The sequence below is a fragment of the Pararge aegeria genome, chromosome 11 (genome assembly GCF_905163445.1).
Source record: "Pararge aegeria chromosome 11, ilParAegt1.1, whole genome shotgun sequence".
Classification (NCBI taxonomy): domain Eukaryota; kingdom Metazoa; phylum Arthropoda; class Insecta; order Lepidoptera; family Nymphalidae; genus Pararge; species Pararge aegeria.
This window is the reverse complement of record NC_053190.1, coordinates 13822684-13837432: the sequence shown is the minus strand read 5'-3', so window position 1 is coordinate 13837432 and position 14749 is coordinate 13822684. Positions and strand designations below refer to the sequence as shown.

Genomic DNA, 14749 nt, shown 5'->3' with positions numbered 1-14749 from the left:
CATGATTATCCTTACTCTGATAAAATCATCAGCCCTATCACAAAAGAGACAACGTAACAAACTTGCACTGATGCTGTCCATTGGGAAAATCCGCGTTTTCCACTCCTATTCCTTTCCAAATAAGATCCTTTTAGGATCATCATCAAATCAAAAAATCAGACTAACTAGAGCTTATACACATATTCAAATGAAAGATTAGTGAGTGATCTTTTAGTTGAGTTACATTTCAAGGATATCTATGAAATATTGTTCAAAACATGGGAACTAGGATAAAAGGAAAAAAATAACACTATGGGATTTACTTAGGTATCTTTCTTTTTAATCTGGTAGGGTTATATTATTAAGTATATTGCCTATGCTATGTTCACTTTAGAACAGAGAACATCTTAACGATATCCGAAATGATTTGGAATATTATTAAAGGTAGTAATTTTACAGAACTGGACTATGTAATATGGACGTACACAATAATTTTGACCTTGTCACTTGTAAATAAATAGATTATCTCCTATTACCGATGGCAGCAATATAAACCAACATCCACACTAAAATATTTTTGTTTAAATACAAATCACATCTAAATCACTGACTTTAAAATAATCTTGCTATTGGTTTCATGGATGAGACCGCCAAATATTTTACGCTGTGTTGTGTTATTTTTATTTTATTTCTGTAATTTCATTTTGTGTGCAATATAAGTGTATTAATTCTTTCATTCATTCACTGAATCGCTTGTAGAGTTTTGCTGCTGTATGAGACGGTAACATCGTACAAAAAGCACATAAAAGCGAGCTTAGGGTATGCGTAGTTTCAACAACAACAATCACTTCTATCGTTATCACTATAATAAATATACATATATTATAAAGTAGGTACATAATTTAATAAAGGCACATATTTAATCCTACAAATTACAACTCAGTCGTTTCCATGTTTTTGGCGTTTTTCATCTGCTCGAGTTGCTGGTAGAAATCGAAGTTGGTCGGGTTCGGTTCAGCATCGGCCTCAGATTGTATGGACGGGAAGGCAGCTGTGGTGATGAAGTATGGTTTTTCGTTCGACAAGTCTTGGTCCACTGCGTTTTCGTCGAGGGAATCTCTTTCAGAGTGACTCAGTTGGTCGTCGGTCTTGTACCAGTCGTTTTCGTAAGCGTGAAGCCATATTGGATTGGAGCCTTTGGAGCTGTGCTTGTTTGTGTTGGGCACGCGACCGCCGGAGCTGCGTATTGTCATGTCGGACTCGCCTGGGGTCGGGGAAGCTGGAAAATTTTTATAACGTTACTTGTAGTGAACATTTTGTTGGCTGCCGGACATTGGTTACAGCTGATTTTAGGTTTCCCCGTTAGTATGTTTTTGTAAAGCTAAAGAATGATCGTTCATATTTATAAAAATGTCATAAAAACCAGTAATAATTAAACTGTGTGCCCGGTTATGCTTTGCTATAGCTCTATCTGACAATAAACCCCGTTCGCGTGAGAACTGGCAAAAAAGTATATTACAAAAACTTTTTTTAATTTAGGTACATTTTGCGGTTTTTGCCCACAACATACGGAAGTTGAATATTTTTATATACTAACAATAGTTTATTGTAAATATGTATTAAGTAGGTACAGTATTAGATATTTTATAAATTACACAACGATTTAGATAATAGAAAAAGAATAGATTTATAAAAGGCGGCAGATATCGAGCTGTCCCATTCGCAAGTTACTTACTCCTATTTTCGCTAACGAATATTGTCAATTTTAATGAGAGCATGGAAGTAATTTATTTTAATAATTCAGTAAGTATTTCCAAAGTAAAAGATGGGTATGGAATGGCGAAAGTTTCTACGAGATTATTTAACTAACTATACCTTCCCATGTTCATTTCTATTGGTATATATTTTTTTGCCAATAAAATAGTAGCGATGAGAACTAATAATGAATACAGTATAAACTAAAGTAGAGCAAACATTTTCTCACGAGTAGCTCATTCATTTTACCTACCAATAAATCGTTATGTTCTAACAGTCTCGTGATGCTTGTTGGGAAATCTACAATGCAGCCATAAATTGTTGTATTTAAATCACATCTCTCCGTATTTGTAAAAAATGTTCATTGAATTGAATGTTTTCAATGTAAACATAGTTCTGTGAAGCTTATTTGGTAATGGTGTTGTATGGATTATATAGTTCAACGGGTACATACCACGATAATATTTTGGGATTTGTCGATATTTGGACAAGGTCAAGTTGGATGTAACGGGCTGTCAGATTCTGCCCGTGACATCCAAATTGACATTTCGTACCTCCGCAGTCCCGTCCTGACCAATCCATGCAACTGGGTCGAAATATCGACAAATCCCAAAATATTATCCTGGTATGTACCCGTTGAACTATATTTAAGAATCTTGATTAATCACGAATATCTTAGTTAAAAAATTTTAATAATAAAAACGGTTAGTTATATGCAGTATTTTGTAAAAGAGTTTGATTCCTCTGCGCGAGTTTCCAAAGCAGCACAGAATGGGCAGTAGATTAAAATGTATCTTCGCCCACAGCTTTATCAACTCTCTGAGCATTGGCGCAGAAGTGCAAATAATATTCAAATAATAAATAAATAAATATACTACGATAATAAACACATCGCTATCTAGCCCCAAAGTAAGCGTAGCTTGTGTTATGGGTACTAAGATGACTTATGAATATTTTTAGGAATAATATACATAAATACTTAGAATATACATACACTAAAAAACATTCATGCTCATCACACAAACATTTACCAGTAGTGGGAATCGAACCCACGGCCTTGGACTCAGCGTAATATAACGTGTAATTAGAATTTGCCATTGTTTACTAGGTGGACACGTTAATTCTTTTTCCTTGACAGGGGAAATAATCGGGGGATATTACTTTTGTCTGCTGCCCACTAGCTATGCTGAATACTAAACTATATTTAAAAAATGTTGATTAACCACGAAAATCTTAGTTTAAAATCTTTAATCTCAGGGTTTATTTCACTTACAATAGGCCGCAGCAGTGGCAGCCTTCAGTTTTCTGACAAAGTCCGCTCTCTGCGACAGGCACATCATAATAGCGAGCACCAGCAGTACGGCCAGAAACAACGTGGTCCACACCAGCCAGTACACTGTTTGGTTGGACGACAAAGTGTCCGCTGTCAGGGGCTGGAACTCAGCCGGTTGTGTGTCCAGGACGTTGAATTCCTGTAAAAAGTACCTCCTGAATTTATGGTAAACTTGAAGTTATATGCGCAAAATATCTTTTGTGGTGGAACTTTTTTACAGTCGTTGTGATTGGTAACTCGATGAACCGAAAATGCGTCAGTGGCAACCTGTGGCAAGAAGGGCAACTAGCTTCATGACGTCACTTTGAATTGTCTTTTAATTATAGAAAAAAAAGGTTTTTTTTCATATGTGATTTACTTTGTCCTAAGGTATTTTTCTAAAAGAATCTCAGGAGGATTTTGTGGAACCAACATATTTAGTATTATAATTGGAACCAACATATTTAGTAACTTCGGGTGTGAAGATAGTTATAGCTACGTATTTTGTTTGGTATGACAATATAGTGCAAAATTTGCTCAAAGGAACATAGTAGCCGTTTCAGAATGGGTTAAGGTTGCATGCATGTTGCTGATCGGCATACGTAGTATAGTTTGCAATTGTAATGAAAAGAGGAAAAATATTATCTCTACCTACTAGTAGGTTTTATGGAAATTGTATGGAATGCATCAACATCTTAACATCCTTAGTTGGGTCGTAAAATGGTGGTAAGTTTAGTGGAGATAAGATTTTGGTCGGTAGCTTTGGCCGTGGCCAGTTACCACGCCATCGACAAAGAAGTGCCGCAAATCGATATAGATATTTTAACTTAATATATTATATATACTATTAATAGATACTTTAACTCTATTAATTCTAAATTAACCCTTTTTTGAGAACCTTGATGTATTTTTAAAGCATAAAATAAAAAATAGTGCAATTTATAATTGTAATCACAAAAACTTTACCTTTATTAATTCTTATTTAACCTTTTTTTGACAACCTTAATATTTTTATTAAGGCAAAAAAATGTAGCAGATTAGAAATAAAATAAAAAAGAGTGCAATTTATAATTGTAATAACAATAACTTTACCTCCATTAATTCCAAATTAACCCTTTTTTGAGAATCTTGATATTATTTTTAAAGCTAAAACAAGAGCGAAACAGTCCTTCTAAATTAACAGGAAAAGTTTATTTTAGGTAAAGATGATTGCACTAACATAATCTGAAGAAATTTTATTCAGATATGAAAATTCTTGTTGAGATAAGTAGGCCGTCTATTGAGGAAGGTTATAACTTATATGTATGTATACCATCTGGAACATCATCTTAATTTGCATGTTTGAATATGCTTATTTCAGGAGCTACCAGACTCATTGAAAATAAATACTTTGCGTTGCATACTGAGGGGTATGGGGCTTTTTTGTGGCTGATGATGTGTGGAAAACCATAAACAGAGCATGAGATGTCCTACAAAGTGCCGCCACGTGTACATAAACCTTGGTGTTTAACCTCATATTGTGCTTGTAACGACACCGGTAACCAAGCCCTTTGTGGTATGTTATGTAAAGTTAACGTGGGTACTCAAATAATAATGTATGTATATACCGGCGTGAATGACAAATAAATCAGTATTGCATCATTCTTTGCAAGCGGATAGGAACGGTCGCTAACGGCTTCTACACAGAGCATCCGACGGTTTGTGATCCGACTGCCCAGTTATATCTCGCCTACCGAACAGATATTGTCGAAATATTTCGACTGCAAACACGATTGCGAGCATCTCGTTCTCTATCTGAGCGTAGCGCGTCTGCGTGTGGAGATACTTTTCGTGTACTAGCGTGTTTCACTACACCCTTCAGACCGTAACTCATCAGTTCTGCTTAGCGGAAGAAATAAGCATGGCGGTAGGTAATTCCCAAGTAGAGCACTGTCACAAGGTATAAGCTGTATTGGACTTTTTTTTTAATTTAACTCAAATAAAAACGTGCTTTGAGTTTAAACGACGTACTTAGACCTACCCAGGGTCGCGCCGACCCCCCACAGCGCTTGTATGCGAAACCTATGAAGCACATCTTTTTTTCACGAATCTTCCTGTTTATACTTTTTTTTTATTAATTGTTAATTTTGTTCGAAATAAATGTTCTCCAGTTTTATGTACAGTTATATATTTTCCTAAATAGGTAAAAAAAACAGTTGCCAATTACTGCGAAAAATAAAATCTCTGAAACCAAACGTTAGCCACTTAAAATCGCAATCGAAGCAGACTTTATTTAAAAGTAAACCTTACAGGTATTCAACATTTACATTTTTTACATAAGTGGCTGGTGACAAAAAACGACATTTGTTTGGGAGTACGCCTTTGTTCTTAAATCAAAAACGTGAATTTATTGTTATCCCTTTTCTTCTTGTTAACCCTTCTTATGTGGGAGGTGACCGGTGTCCTGTAGTAGGCCGCTAATGGGTGGATATGTCATATGATGATGATGATGAATTTGTTAAAGTATGTGTTGCACCTATTGTACCTACTTAAGAATATTTTGTTGTGTAAGTGTAACAAAAATAATTTCGATGGCGGAGCTCCTATCGACTTTGCGTCTGTATGCGCCGCACACTACGCACACAGGGCGGCCCTGGATCTACCTATTATCAAATTTATAGAATCAATACTTATCGCAGAGACGCGCATGCATAATTAATGTATGGTAGGAGTTATACAAGATTATATTATAGTGCTCGCATTGTTATTGAAATGTGACTTAACAACAGATTGTATCGAAACGTTTTTATCGCTCTTTTGTTGTTTTCTTTTACATCGGCAAAAAGGTGAGGTGTTCTAAACTAAATTTTAAGTTCTAATCTAATCTTGTAAACAATGTTTTCATTACTTTTTATTGTGAAGTAGGTATGTCTAAAATAGAAGAAAAGCAAATGTGTTGAAATCATTATAATTTTTGTTCATGCATGTTTAAGAATACAAATTTAATCTTCAAATATTTCTCCATATACGATCGGCAGTTGAAAAAACGTGTTCCTAATAGGCGATGGACGGAAGATTGAATCTTGATGTGGCGTTGCTTTATTTCCCTCTTCTAAAAAATAATTTTAAATCTACTACCACTATCTTTACCTTTTTTTTTTTCTTGATATATAACAAGGTTATGTCATCAGCATCACCATCATATCAACATATTATTGGCCCACTACAGGGCACAGGTTTTCTTCCATAGTGGAAGGGGATACGTCCACCACACTGGCCCAGTGCGGATTGGTGGTCTCCTCGAACCTTTGAGAACTCTCAGGCATGGAGGCTTCCTCCCGATGTTTTCCTTCACTGGCGAAGTAAGTGATATTTTTATTGCTTAAAACGCCCATAACTTAGAAAAGTTAAGGGGCGTGCTCGGATTCGAACCCAGCCCCCCGAAAGTCAAGCCGAAGTTCTACCCACTGGGCTATCACCGCAAGGTTATGTTAACTGTTTATTATTGTTAAGAATTGACAGACGTCACAAATATTTTTCTCTGCCGGATAATGGACACTTAATTGTATGTTGGTAAAATAATATCTTGCGTTATTATGACGTCATAATATGATAACGTTTATTTTATAACAGATAATAAACAGAAAGTTATCAATAACTTTAGCAAAACAGAAATATATAATATCAACATACCTACTTCTTATTTTAAGTGGTAAACATGTCATTAACGTATTGTGTAATATACCTCATTATATTTTGGTAACAATATAATTGATTATCTCGATAAAGCCATACTTAGAAAATACATAGTTATAATATAACTTTAGGGACAACTAACGGCGTTTCTGACGTTACAAATTGGAGTATACATTGTATATATAATACGCATTACGACATCGCGAAGGTGTTGTGTATTGTTAAAGAATTTATAAAAATGAAAATTTTTGGTGTTAAGAAGCATCCTATATTGAGTGTAAGCGGCGCGCTACGGCAGCGATTAATTCAATCAATTGCGGTCGTTTCATGTAGGAGAAAAGTCGAATATGCATCTGCTTAATTTGATCAGCTGCTACCAAATTTCTTAATGCATATTTCTTATTGCATATATTCATAAACTTCAGTAATTTTTAATAAGGAAGCTATGTTAGCGCATTGGGTGGGAGCTTTACTTCACTTTCGGGGGCCGAGTTCGAATCCCAGCTCGCACCTCTAACTTTAAGTTATGTTATCGCACCTCTAAGTTATGTGCGTTTTAAGTAATCAAACTATCACTTGCTTCAATGTTGAAGGAAAACAGTGTAAGGAAACCGGCATTCCTTAGAGTTATACATAATGTTCTCAAAGGTGTGTGGAGTCCACCAATCCGCACTGGGCCACCGTGGTGGACTACGGCCTTAACCCCTTCTCACTGTGGGAGGAGACCCGTGCTGTGAGGTCCGGTAATGGTTTGATGCGATGATGATGATTTTTAATAACGCTTAGAGTAAAAGGACGGTAGTATTGTTAAGCTCAAAGAGGATGTCGATGTTCGAAGATAAGAAACTGTATATTAAAATGACAGAAAACAAGCACCCTTTTTGTGTGTTAAAATAATAAGTACTCACCTTAAACAATTCATCTAGTTGCTCAATATTCTTATCAACAAGTTTCAATACTTGATCTACTTCTAAAACAGAATGGTCCTCTCCATTCACGAGATGCAAATACAAATCCGTCTTAGTGTTATCCACGGAGCCATCTTTGTTTTCATGGACACGCAAATCGTCGATGTTTACGACAGTGTTCGTTACACGTGCCAGTTGTTCGCGGAAAGTATTGATTTTATCGCGAATTTCGGAGGGGTGCGCGCGTAGAACGAAACGCACTCTCTGATCTTCTCGAAGGAGGTATATGAATACATGAGCCTCGTCTTCTAGGCCGTCTGTGTCGTTGGCCAAAACCTGAAAATATTCTTAATTCTGTCAAGTGTCAAACAATCGATATTTTATGACAGCCGATTGGTGCAGTGGGCAGCGATCCTGCTATCTGAGTCCACGCCCCACGGCCTTGGTTTCGATTCCCACAACTGGAAAATGTTTGAGTGATGAACATGGATGTTTTTCAGTGTCTGGGTTTTTATATGTGTTATAAGTATTTATGTATATTGTTCATAAAAATATTCATCAGTCATCGGTGTACCCATAACACAAGCTAAGCTTACTTTGGGGCTAGATGTCGATGTGTGTATTGTCTTAGTATACATTTTATTTATTTTGCTGGAATACCATATTCCAGCAATATGCAAAATGTTTACATAGGTGTTAATTAATTTTATAAATTTAATATGCATGTAAAAATTTTCGGAACCTACAGTATTTGAACCTGCGACTTTCTGGCAATCGTGGCCTGAGCGCTTTTTCCAATTAAGCTACGGCTCTCCTACCATTGATGCCGAAAATTAGTATATGCCTTATAGTTTAATATAGTTTTACATAAGTCTTATAGCGACTGTAGCGTCATCTAGTAGGAAACGTTGCAGTTTAAATCTATTGTTTATGACGAATTATAAAATTGGAGTTAATTAAGTTTTATAAGTGTCGCATACCCTGCCAAGATTGGTGTGCCAAAATTTGTCGGCAATCACTTTAACAATTTTCAACGTTAAATAACAATATGAGAATTGTCTCATTTAAAATAATTACTAAAATTATTGAATAAATGCTAAGGCATTTTCAGCCAACCGCCCTTATTGTTGTGCTTATGTTTGAATCCGAGGGTGTTTAGGTTTACAACCAGTATCTATCTGAAAATAATGATGTTTAACATTTACCTTAAAATCAAAATATCCCTTCATTCCTTTCTGCGGGTCGAAGTTTAGTGAAACGGCGCCACTGTCGACTCCCACTAAAAATGGCGACACCGCCAAGTTCTCCAGACCCTCCGTCAAGGTTTCCTTCACATCTCCAATAAGGTAGTACGTAATTTTCGCGTTCAAACCTTCGTCTTGATCTATCGCCTATAAAAGTATAACAGTAAAATAAGCTAAGTTACAAAACGATAAGTACATTTCCGTCCAAGCTAAGCTATGAATAGTCGAAACTGATAGCGGAATTCAAGTACATCTGTAGATCTCTTGTTTCAGCGAGAATTATACAAACGTAGCTTTGTGAGACCGACCTAAGCTTGCTTAACCTAAGCTAGCTCACTTGCTTTAACAGTGAAGAAAAACATCGCGCTGAGCATGCCTGCGAATTGTCTATAATATTAGCCAACGAAGCGTATGAAGTTCTAACAAACCGCACTTGGTCAGAGTGCTGGACTACTGTCAAAACTTTTAACATTCTGAGAGGAGTCCCGCAAGGTGGTTACGTATCTCATCACAGGCTTGCGACAGGCGTAAATCTTGCGATCTTTGTTGCCAGACGTCACTTTTGCATTTCTATTGTATGCCGAAGTGACAGCAAGGATCGCGAGATTTACGCTTATCGCAAGCCTGTGAGATACGTAACCACGTATCTCACAGACGATGACCCGCGGTGTCCTGTAGAGGGCCGAAAATGGGTTTATAACGATGATATATCTCTTTTTAAAGTAGTATAATGGCCCAAAATCCCTAAAACATGTAGCCCTAGGCTAGATATGCCACTAACCTTTACATGCATGAACTCGATACCAAAATCAGCTTCGGTAGTGACTCCTCCAGTAAATATCTTGCTCGCAAACTGTGGACTGTTGTCATTAACATCGTTTACTAAAACGTGGACCTTAAGTGCACTGATACCGTGCAAGTTTTCGTCATACACTGGTCTAACCAAACAATCCTCAGTCGCCAGTATTGTGAGCAAATATTGAGTTTTCTCTTCTCTGTCTAGAGATTTTGATGTTAACCTGTTGAAAATAATGTATTTATAAGAAAAACAGTGCTTTTGTTTACATGCGATGCCACCGCGGAAAAATTATACCATATGTCAGTTCAATGGCGTGCATAGAGGGTATGCACAGGGTATGCAGATGATATAAAAGGAAGAAAATCTCCAGTAAGAGTTATAAAAAACTTACCCTCAAGTATTTAAGTCGTATTGGAGATTTTGTGAATCTTATAGCATCTGCATACCCTGTGCATACCCTCTATGCAAGCCACTGTGTCAGTTCCACCGACTAATTGCACCCAAAATATATTAACAGTTTGTTTATCTGGGATAAAAAGTATTATATATAGGTATTGTCCGTTCTTTCAACTAGCTTCTAGCACAAGCGTTCTAAGGTATAAAAGAAGCGGCAAGAGCCTAGTAAGTAAAGCAACGGCTTTTCTTTCGTGGAAACAGTTTTCGAGCCCCGGCACGCACCACAGATTTATCAGAGTTATTTGCGTTTTATAAACCGAGATACTTATAAGGAGAGTAATGTCGTCTAAAACCAAGGTATATACCTAGCTTAGGGACAGTTGATTTCTGCAAATACACGTTAATTATAAGAATAATATAAGTTACGTAATGTAGTATTTACGTTACGTAAATTTAAGTGTATTTAAGCTCAACGCCAAAAAAAAAAATAAGTTAGTTCATTGGCTGCTGAGTTAGGGTAATGAGAATTGTAGAAGATCCATCCTGTCCAGAGTGTGGTGAGATGGAAATCAGTTTTCATTTCATAGCTGAGTGCCCCATGTACGCGCTGGTAAGATGGGACCTACAAGGTAAGGATAGAAGAAGACCTGGCAAACCTCTCTATAGGGGATATAGTGAGGTTCGTTTCAGGGGGGGGGGGGGGGTGCTGCCGGTACACCAGTAAACCTGTGTCTTAAACATGGGCAATAGGGTGGAATAGTCCTCGCAGAAAACTGATGACCCGCCTGGCAGGCACACTAGATATATATAGGGCGTTAACGACGGACAAACAAACACATTTTCGCATTTAAGTATAATATAAATAAGGACGAGGTATATAAGATTTCTAGAAATTGGATACAAAACAACTTACCGATGCGTATTCCTGTCAAGGTCAAACATACTATCATCATTTCCCTCCACGATGTAATAGCATACAGGCAACACCGGTTCATCCCCTCTGTCAATTTCATCCCTCTCTATAACACTGGGCAAGTATGTATTATAGTCCTTAACGTTTTCCGTGATGTTCAAATGAATGTGTTTGTATGGGAACCTTGGACGGTAGTTGTCAACGTTTTGCACGTAGATTGTCATATCGAGGTCTGAACTGAGAGGTGTCGGTAGACCGAGATCGTACGCTTCTATTCTTAGCTGTATAAAATACATACACAAATATTATTTACTAGTCGTCGCCAACTGGTCTTAATTCGACTACTACACAAACTAACACTGGCTCTGACACGGTTAACTATTTTTTCACACAAATTATACAAAAAAAAAAATTAAAAAAATGCGTGTATGTGTCAAATACTATGTGTTTAATGTGTGTAATTTTTTTTTTTTAATTATTTATAAGTTTAAAATAGCTGACCTCCCCCTAATAGTCAGCCATTTACCATCTTAGACTGCACTATCATTTACCACCAGGATATTGTAAGGGATAAGTTGTGATGGAAAATAAAAAAGCCAAACCAGATTAATTTAATTTTAGAAACAGACAACCGTTTCTTAAATTAAATTAAAATTGTTATTTCATTCTGGAAAAGTTAGCAAAGTTTTAAAATTATATGAAGCTTTATTTAAGCTACAATAACCTATAATTTACCTGATACGTAGTCTGTTTATCTCGATCAAGTGACCGGGCGGTCCTCAAGGCCCCACTTGTAGCGTGCAAGGAGAACGCCCTCCAAGACCCTTGGGCATCTTGTCTCAGCCTATACCGGACAGCCCCATTAGGGCCTATGTCCGCATCTATAGCATGGACCTCCAAAACCGTGGTGCCTATTGTTGCGTTCTAAAATAAGATTTTTAAAAAGTAAGAGCATTTGTATTCTGTTGTAATATCATGAGAACTTTGATGAAAACGTACAAGTTTAATACCTACACGATTATTGTCAAGCGGTTATGAACTTTAAATTCGTAGAAATAAGGTTCTTTGTAACTGTAGTATAGGTTTAATTAAATATTTCAGTATTATATTTTTTTTGAGTATGTAATATAATAACGCAATTTAAGTCGAGCGGGATTTCATAAGTATAAAAATTGTGTTCAGTATAGTTACGAAACCCAATAATGGTCTTGAATTTCATAAATTATAAAGTATGCATCTCCTGATATGGGCCCAGAATATGATATGCACACATATAACGTGTTCACATGCACTCATATATAAGATTAAATGTGATATCAATCATTATAATTAATTAGGGCTAGCAATATTTTGATTAGGTTCTTTAAATGAAGACTGAAATATATGTTACTTGAAATTGTAAATATTTGGCTAGAGTGTTAGATCTCCTTATAATATTTACCCCCCCTTTTCACATTAAATTGTAAATGTCGAATAGATTTTTACTTTACTATTATTGTGACGTCGACAATAGTTTGTTTGCTAAAAGAGAGCTAACGATACCCAAAAGATTAAAATCGTTCCTTCTGGGTTCATAAAAGTTGAACATGTACATTAAAAATATTGCCATCCTGTAAACGGCTTAAAAAGCTTACCTCGGGTACTTTAATGGTGACGTTCTGCGGCGGGTGCACAAATATGGGCGCGTGATCATTATAATCTGTGACACAGAGCTGTAACTCTCCCCTCACCACGTTAGCGGGAATGCCAAGGTCACGCGCTTCCACGGTCAGAGTGTAGTTGCCGAATCTATCTTTGAGGGATTGTTTAGCGAAAAGGCGCCCGGTATTCGCATCGCCTCCTACTTGCTCGAACCGGAATAAATCTGGCAAAGAGTAAATAATTCTGATTACAAGTAATTTCCTGGCATATAGAAAATCATGATCGTAGAAAAGTGTCGGCTGTGCTGTTTTTATAGCATTTTGTTTTTACAGTTCTTGTAGACCATTTTTAACTTATTTAACAAGTTATCCTTACTAATATTATCAATGTGAAAATATGTTGTTTAACTAATAATTTTTTTTTGTGCTTCCTTCACGCGCTTACTAAGCAACCGATAAACTTGATATTTGGCATAGAGTAAGTTAATAAGACAGAAGAGTAACATAGGCTACTTTATATCCCAGGATAACAAACGGTTCCCACGGGATTAAACCGTAAACACGCGGACGAAGAACGCGAGCAAACAGTTAGTCTTTTGATCATTTACAAAACATAACATAACTGAAGAATTTTTTGTAACACATAACATTTTGAAAAACTGAGAACCTTTTTAAAAATGGCTAAAACAGGTAAGTGGCGTAAAGTTTTACAGAATTCATATATGCCATTCTCCTACGCTCATGACAATGTAATTAAATATCATAAAGGAATTTGAACCTTAATAGACTTCGATAAAACTTCAGTTTAGTTAAGGTCCTAGCATACCTTGCGAAGTGTTGCTCGGTTTATAGGCGAAAGTGTAGATCTGATTGTTCCGTCAATTAATACTATAAAAAGAGAAGGAACCTGTTTATCCCCGTTTTGTCTGACAAACAAAAAGTGGTCGAAATTCCACCATAATAAATTTAAATTGATTATTATTGGTTCTGTCAAAGATTATACCTCAAGGGTACATTGTTTATTTGTCTTATGTCACTACTGAAAAAGAGTGCGTGTTAGAAGTATATGCGTGTGTGTCAATGTCAAATACATGGTAGTGTGTGCAATGCTGCTTTTATAGATTTAATGAGTTTTTTGAAGCATCATTTTAAAGAAAAATAGCGCTCTGAATTCCCTTCTCCATGTAAACTATAAGTGTGGGAATTTCCATACTGCTCCGTCAGCGCAATTTTCGTAAAAAGGGGTGGGTACAAAGTTTTTGCTTCACGTATCAACCGCAATAGTTCAGTTTAGGGTCCGATAACTCACCATGTCCTTTCCCTGCTACTAGATGAAACTGTACTCGTCCATTAGGCGTATTGTTATCATCTGCATCCGTTGCCGATACAGAAACGATCGCTTCCCGATGATTGTGAAACTCAGTAATAGTTGTGCACTCCAATGGCAGGTTGAGTATCGGTGGGTTATCGTTCACGTCTTCTATTTGCACACTAAAAAAATAATTTTATTCAAAGACACACAACTTTAATAAATAAATACTTCCTTACTTATTTTATAAATGCGAAAGTGTGTTTTTTGGTTTGTCCTTCATTCACGCTCTAACAAAGCATCTTAAGCATAAGGTTCTGTCATTCAAAGATTGATGGAGTAATAAGGTTGCCTTTGCATACCTACCTTTTTCAATTCATTTCTTATTTTTGTTGTGTTATCTGTATTGTTTTATGTTTTGCGTGCAATAAAGAGTTTCTTCTTCTTCTAAGCAACCAATCAACTTGATTTTTGGCATAGGGTAAGTAGAAAAGGACAAAGAGTAACATTCGGACGGCTTCTTTTTATTACACTAAAACTATCGGTTAACGCGAGATTTGTAATAAACCGTAATAAACGTGGACGAAGGATGCGGGCAACATTTATTATTATTATAAATCCGAAAGTGTTTATTTGTCTTTACTTTACAGCCTATCTACGCAACCAATCGACCTGTTTTTTGGCATAGAGTTAGTTGAAAGGACATTAGCTACTTTGGGTTCTGGAAAACGTCAAATTTCCAAGGATTTGATTTATAGGAACATTCTTTTTTTTACAATTTATTATTTAAATATCGTTCTTCCTTCAAGTCCTAACAAA

At 36.3% G+C, this 14749-nt stretch overlaps 1 protein-coding gene across 1 annotated transcript in view; it reads right to left on the bottom strand.

Moving 5' to 3' along the window:
* Positions 1 to 297: 297 nt before the first annotated feature.
* LOC120627234 (cadherin-23) overlaps positions 298 to 14749 on the bottom strand; it is a 67215-nt gene continuing 52763 nt past the window's right edge. Inside the window, exons 21-29 of the mRNA XM_039895125.1 lie at positions 13931 to 14112; positions 12616 to 12845; positions 11717 to 11905; positions 10982 to 11262; positions 9655 to 9892; positions 8835 to 9020; positions 7630 to 7965; positions 3008 to 3206; positions 298 to 1258 (exon numbers count right to left, since the gene is read on the bottom strand). Coding sequence (XP_039751059.1) covers positions 912 to 1258; positions 3008 to 3206; positions 7630 to 7965; positions 8835 to 9020; positions 9655 to 9892; positions 10982 to 11262; positions 11717 to 11905; positions 12616 to 12845; positions 13931 to 14112 — 2188 coding nt within the window. The 3' untranslated portion in view covers positions 298 to 911. The remainder of the gene's footprint in view (positions 1259 to 3007; positions 3207 to 7629; positions 7966 to 8834; positions 9021 to 9654; positions 9893 to 10981; positions 11263 to 11716; positions 11906 to 12615; positions 12846 to 13930; positions 14113 to 14749) is intronic.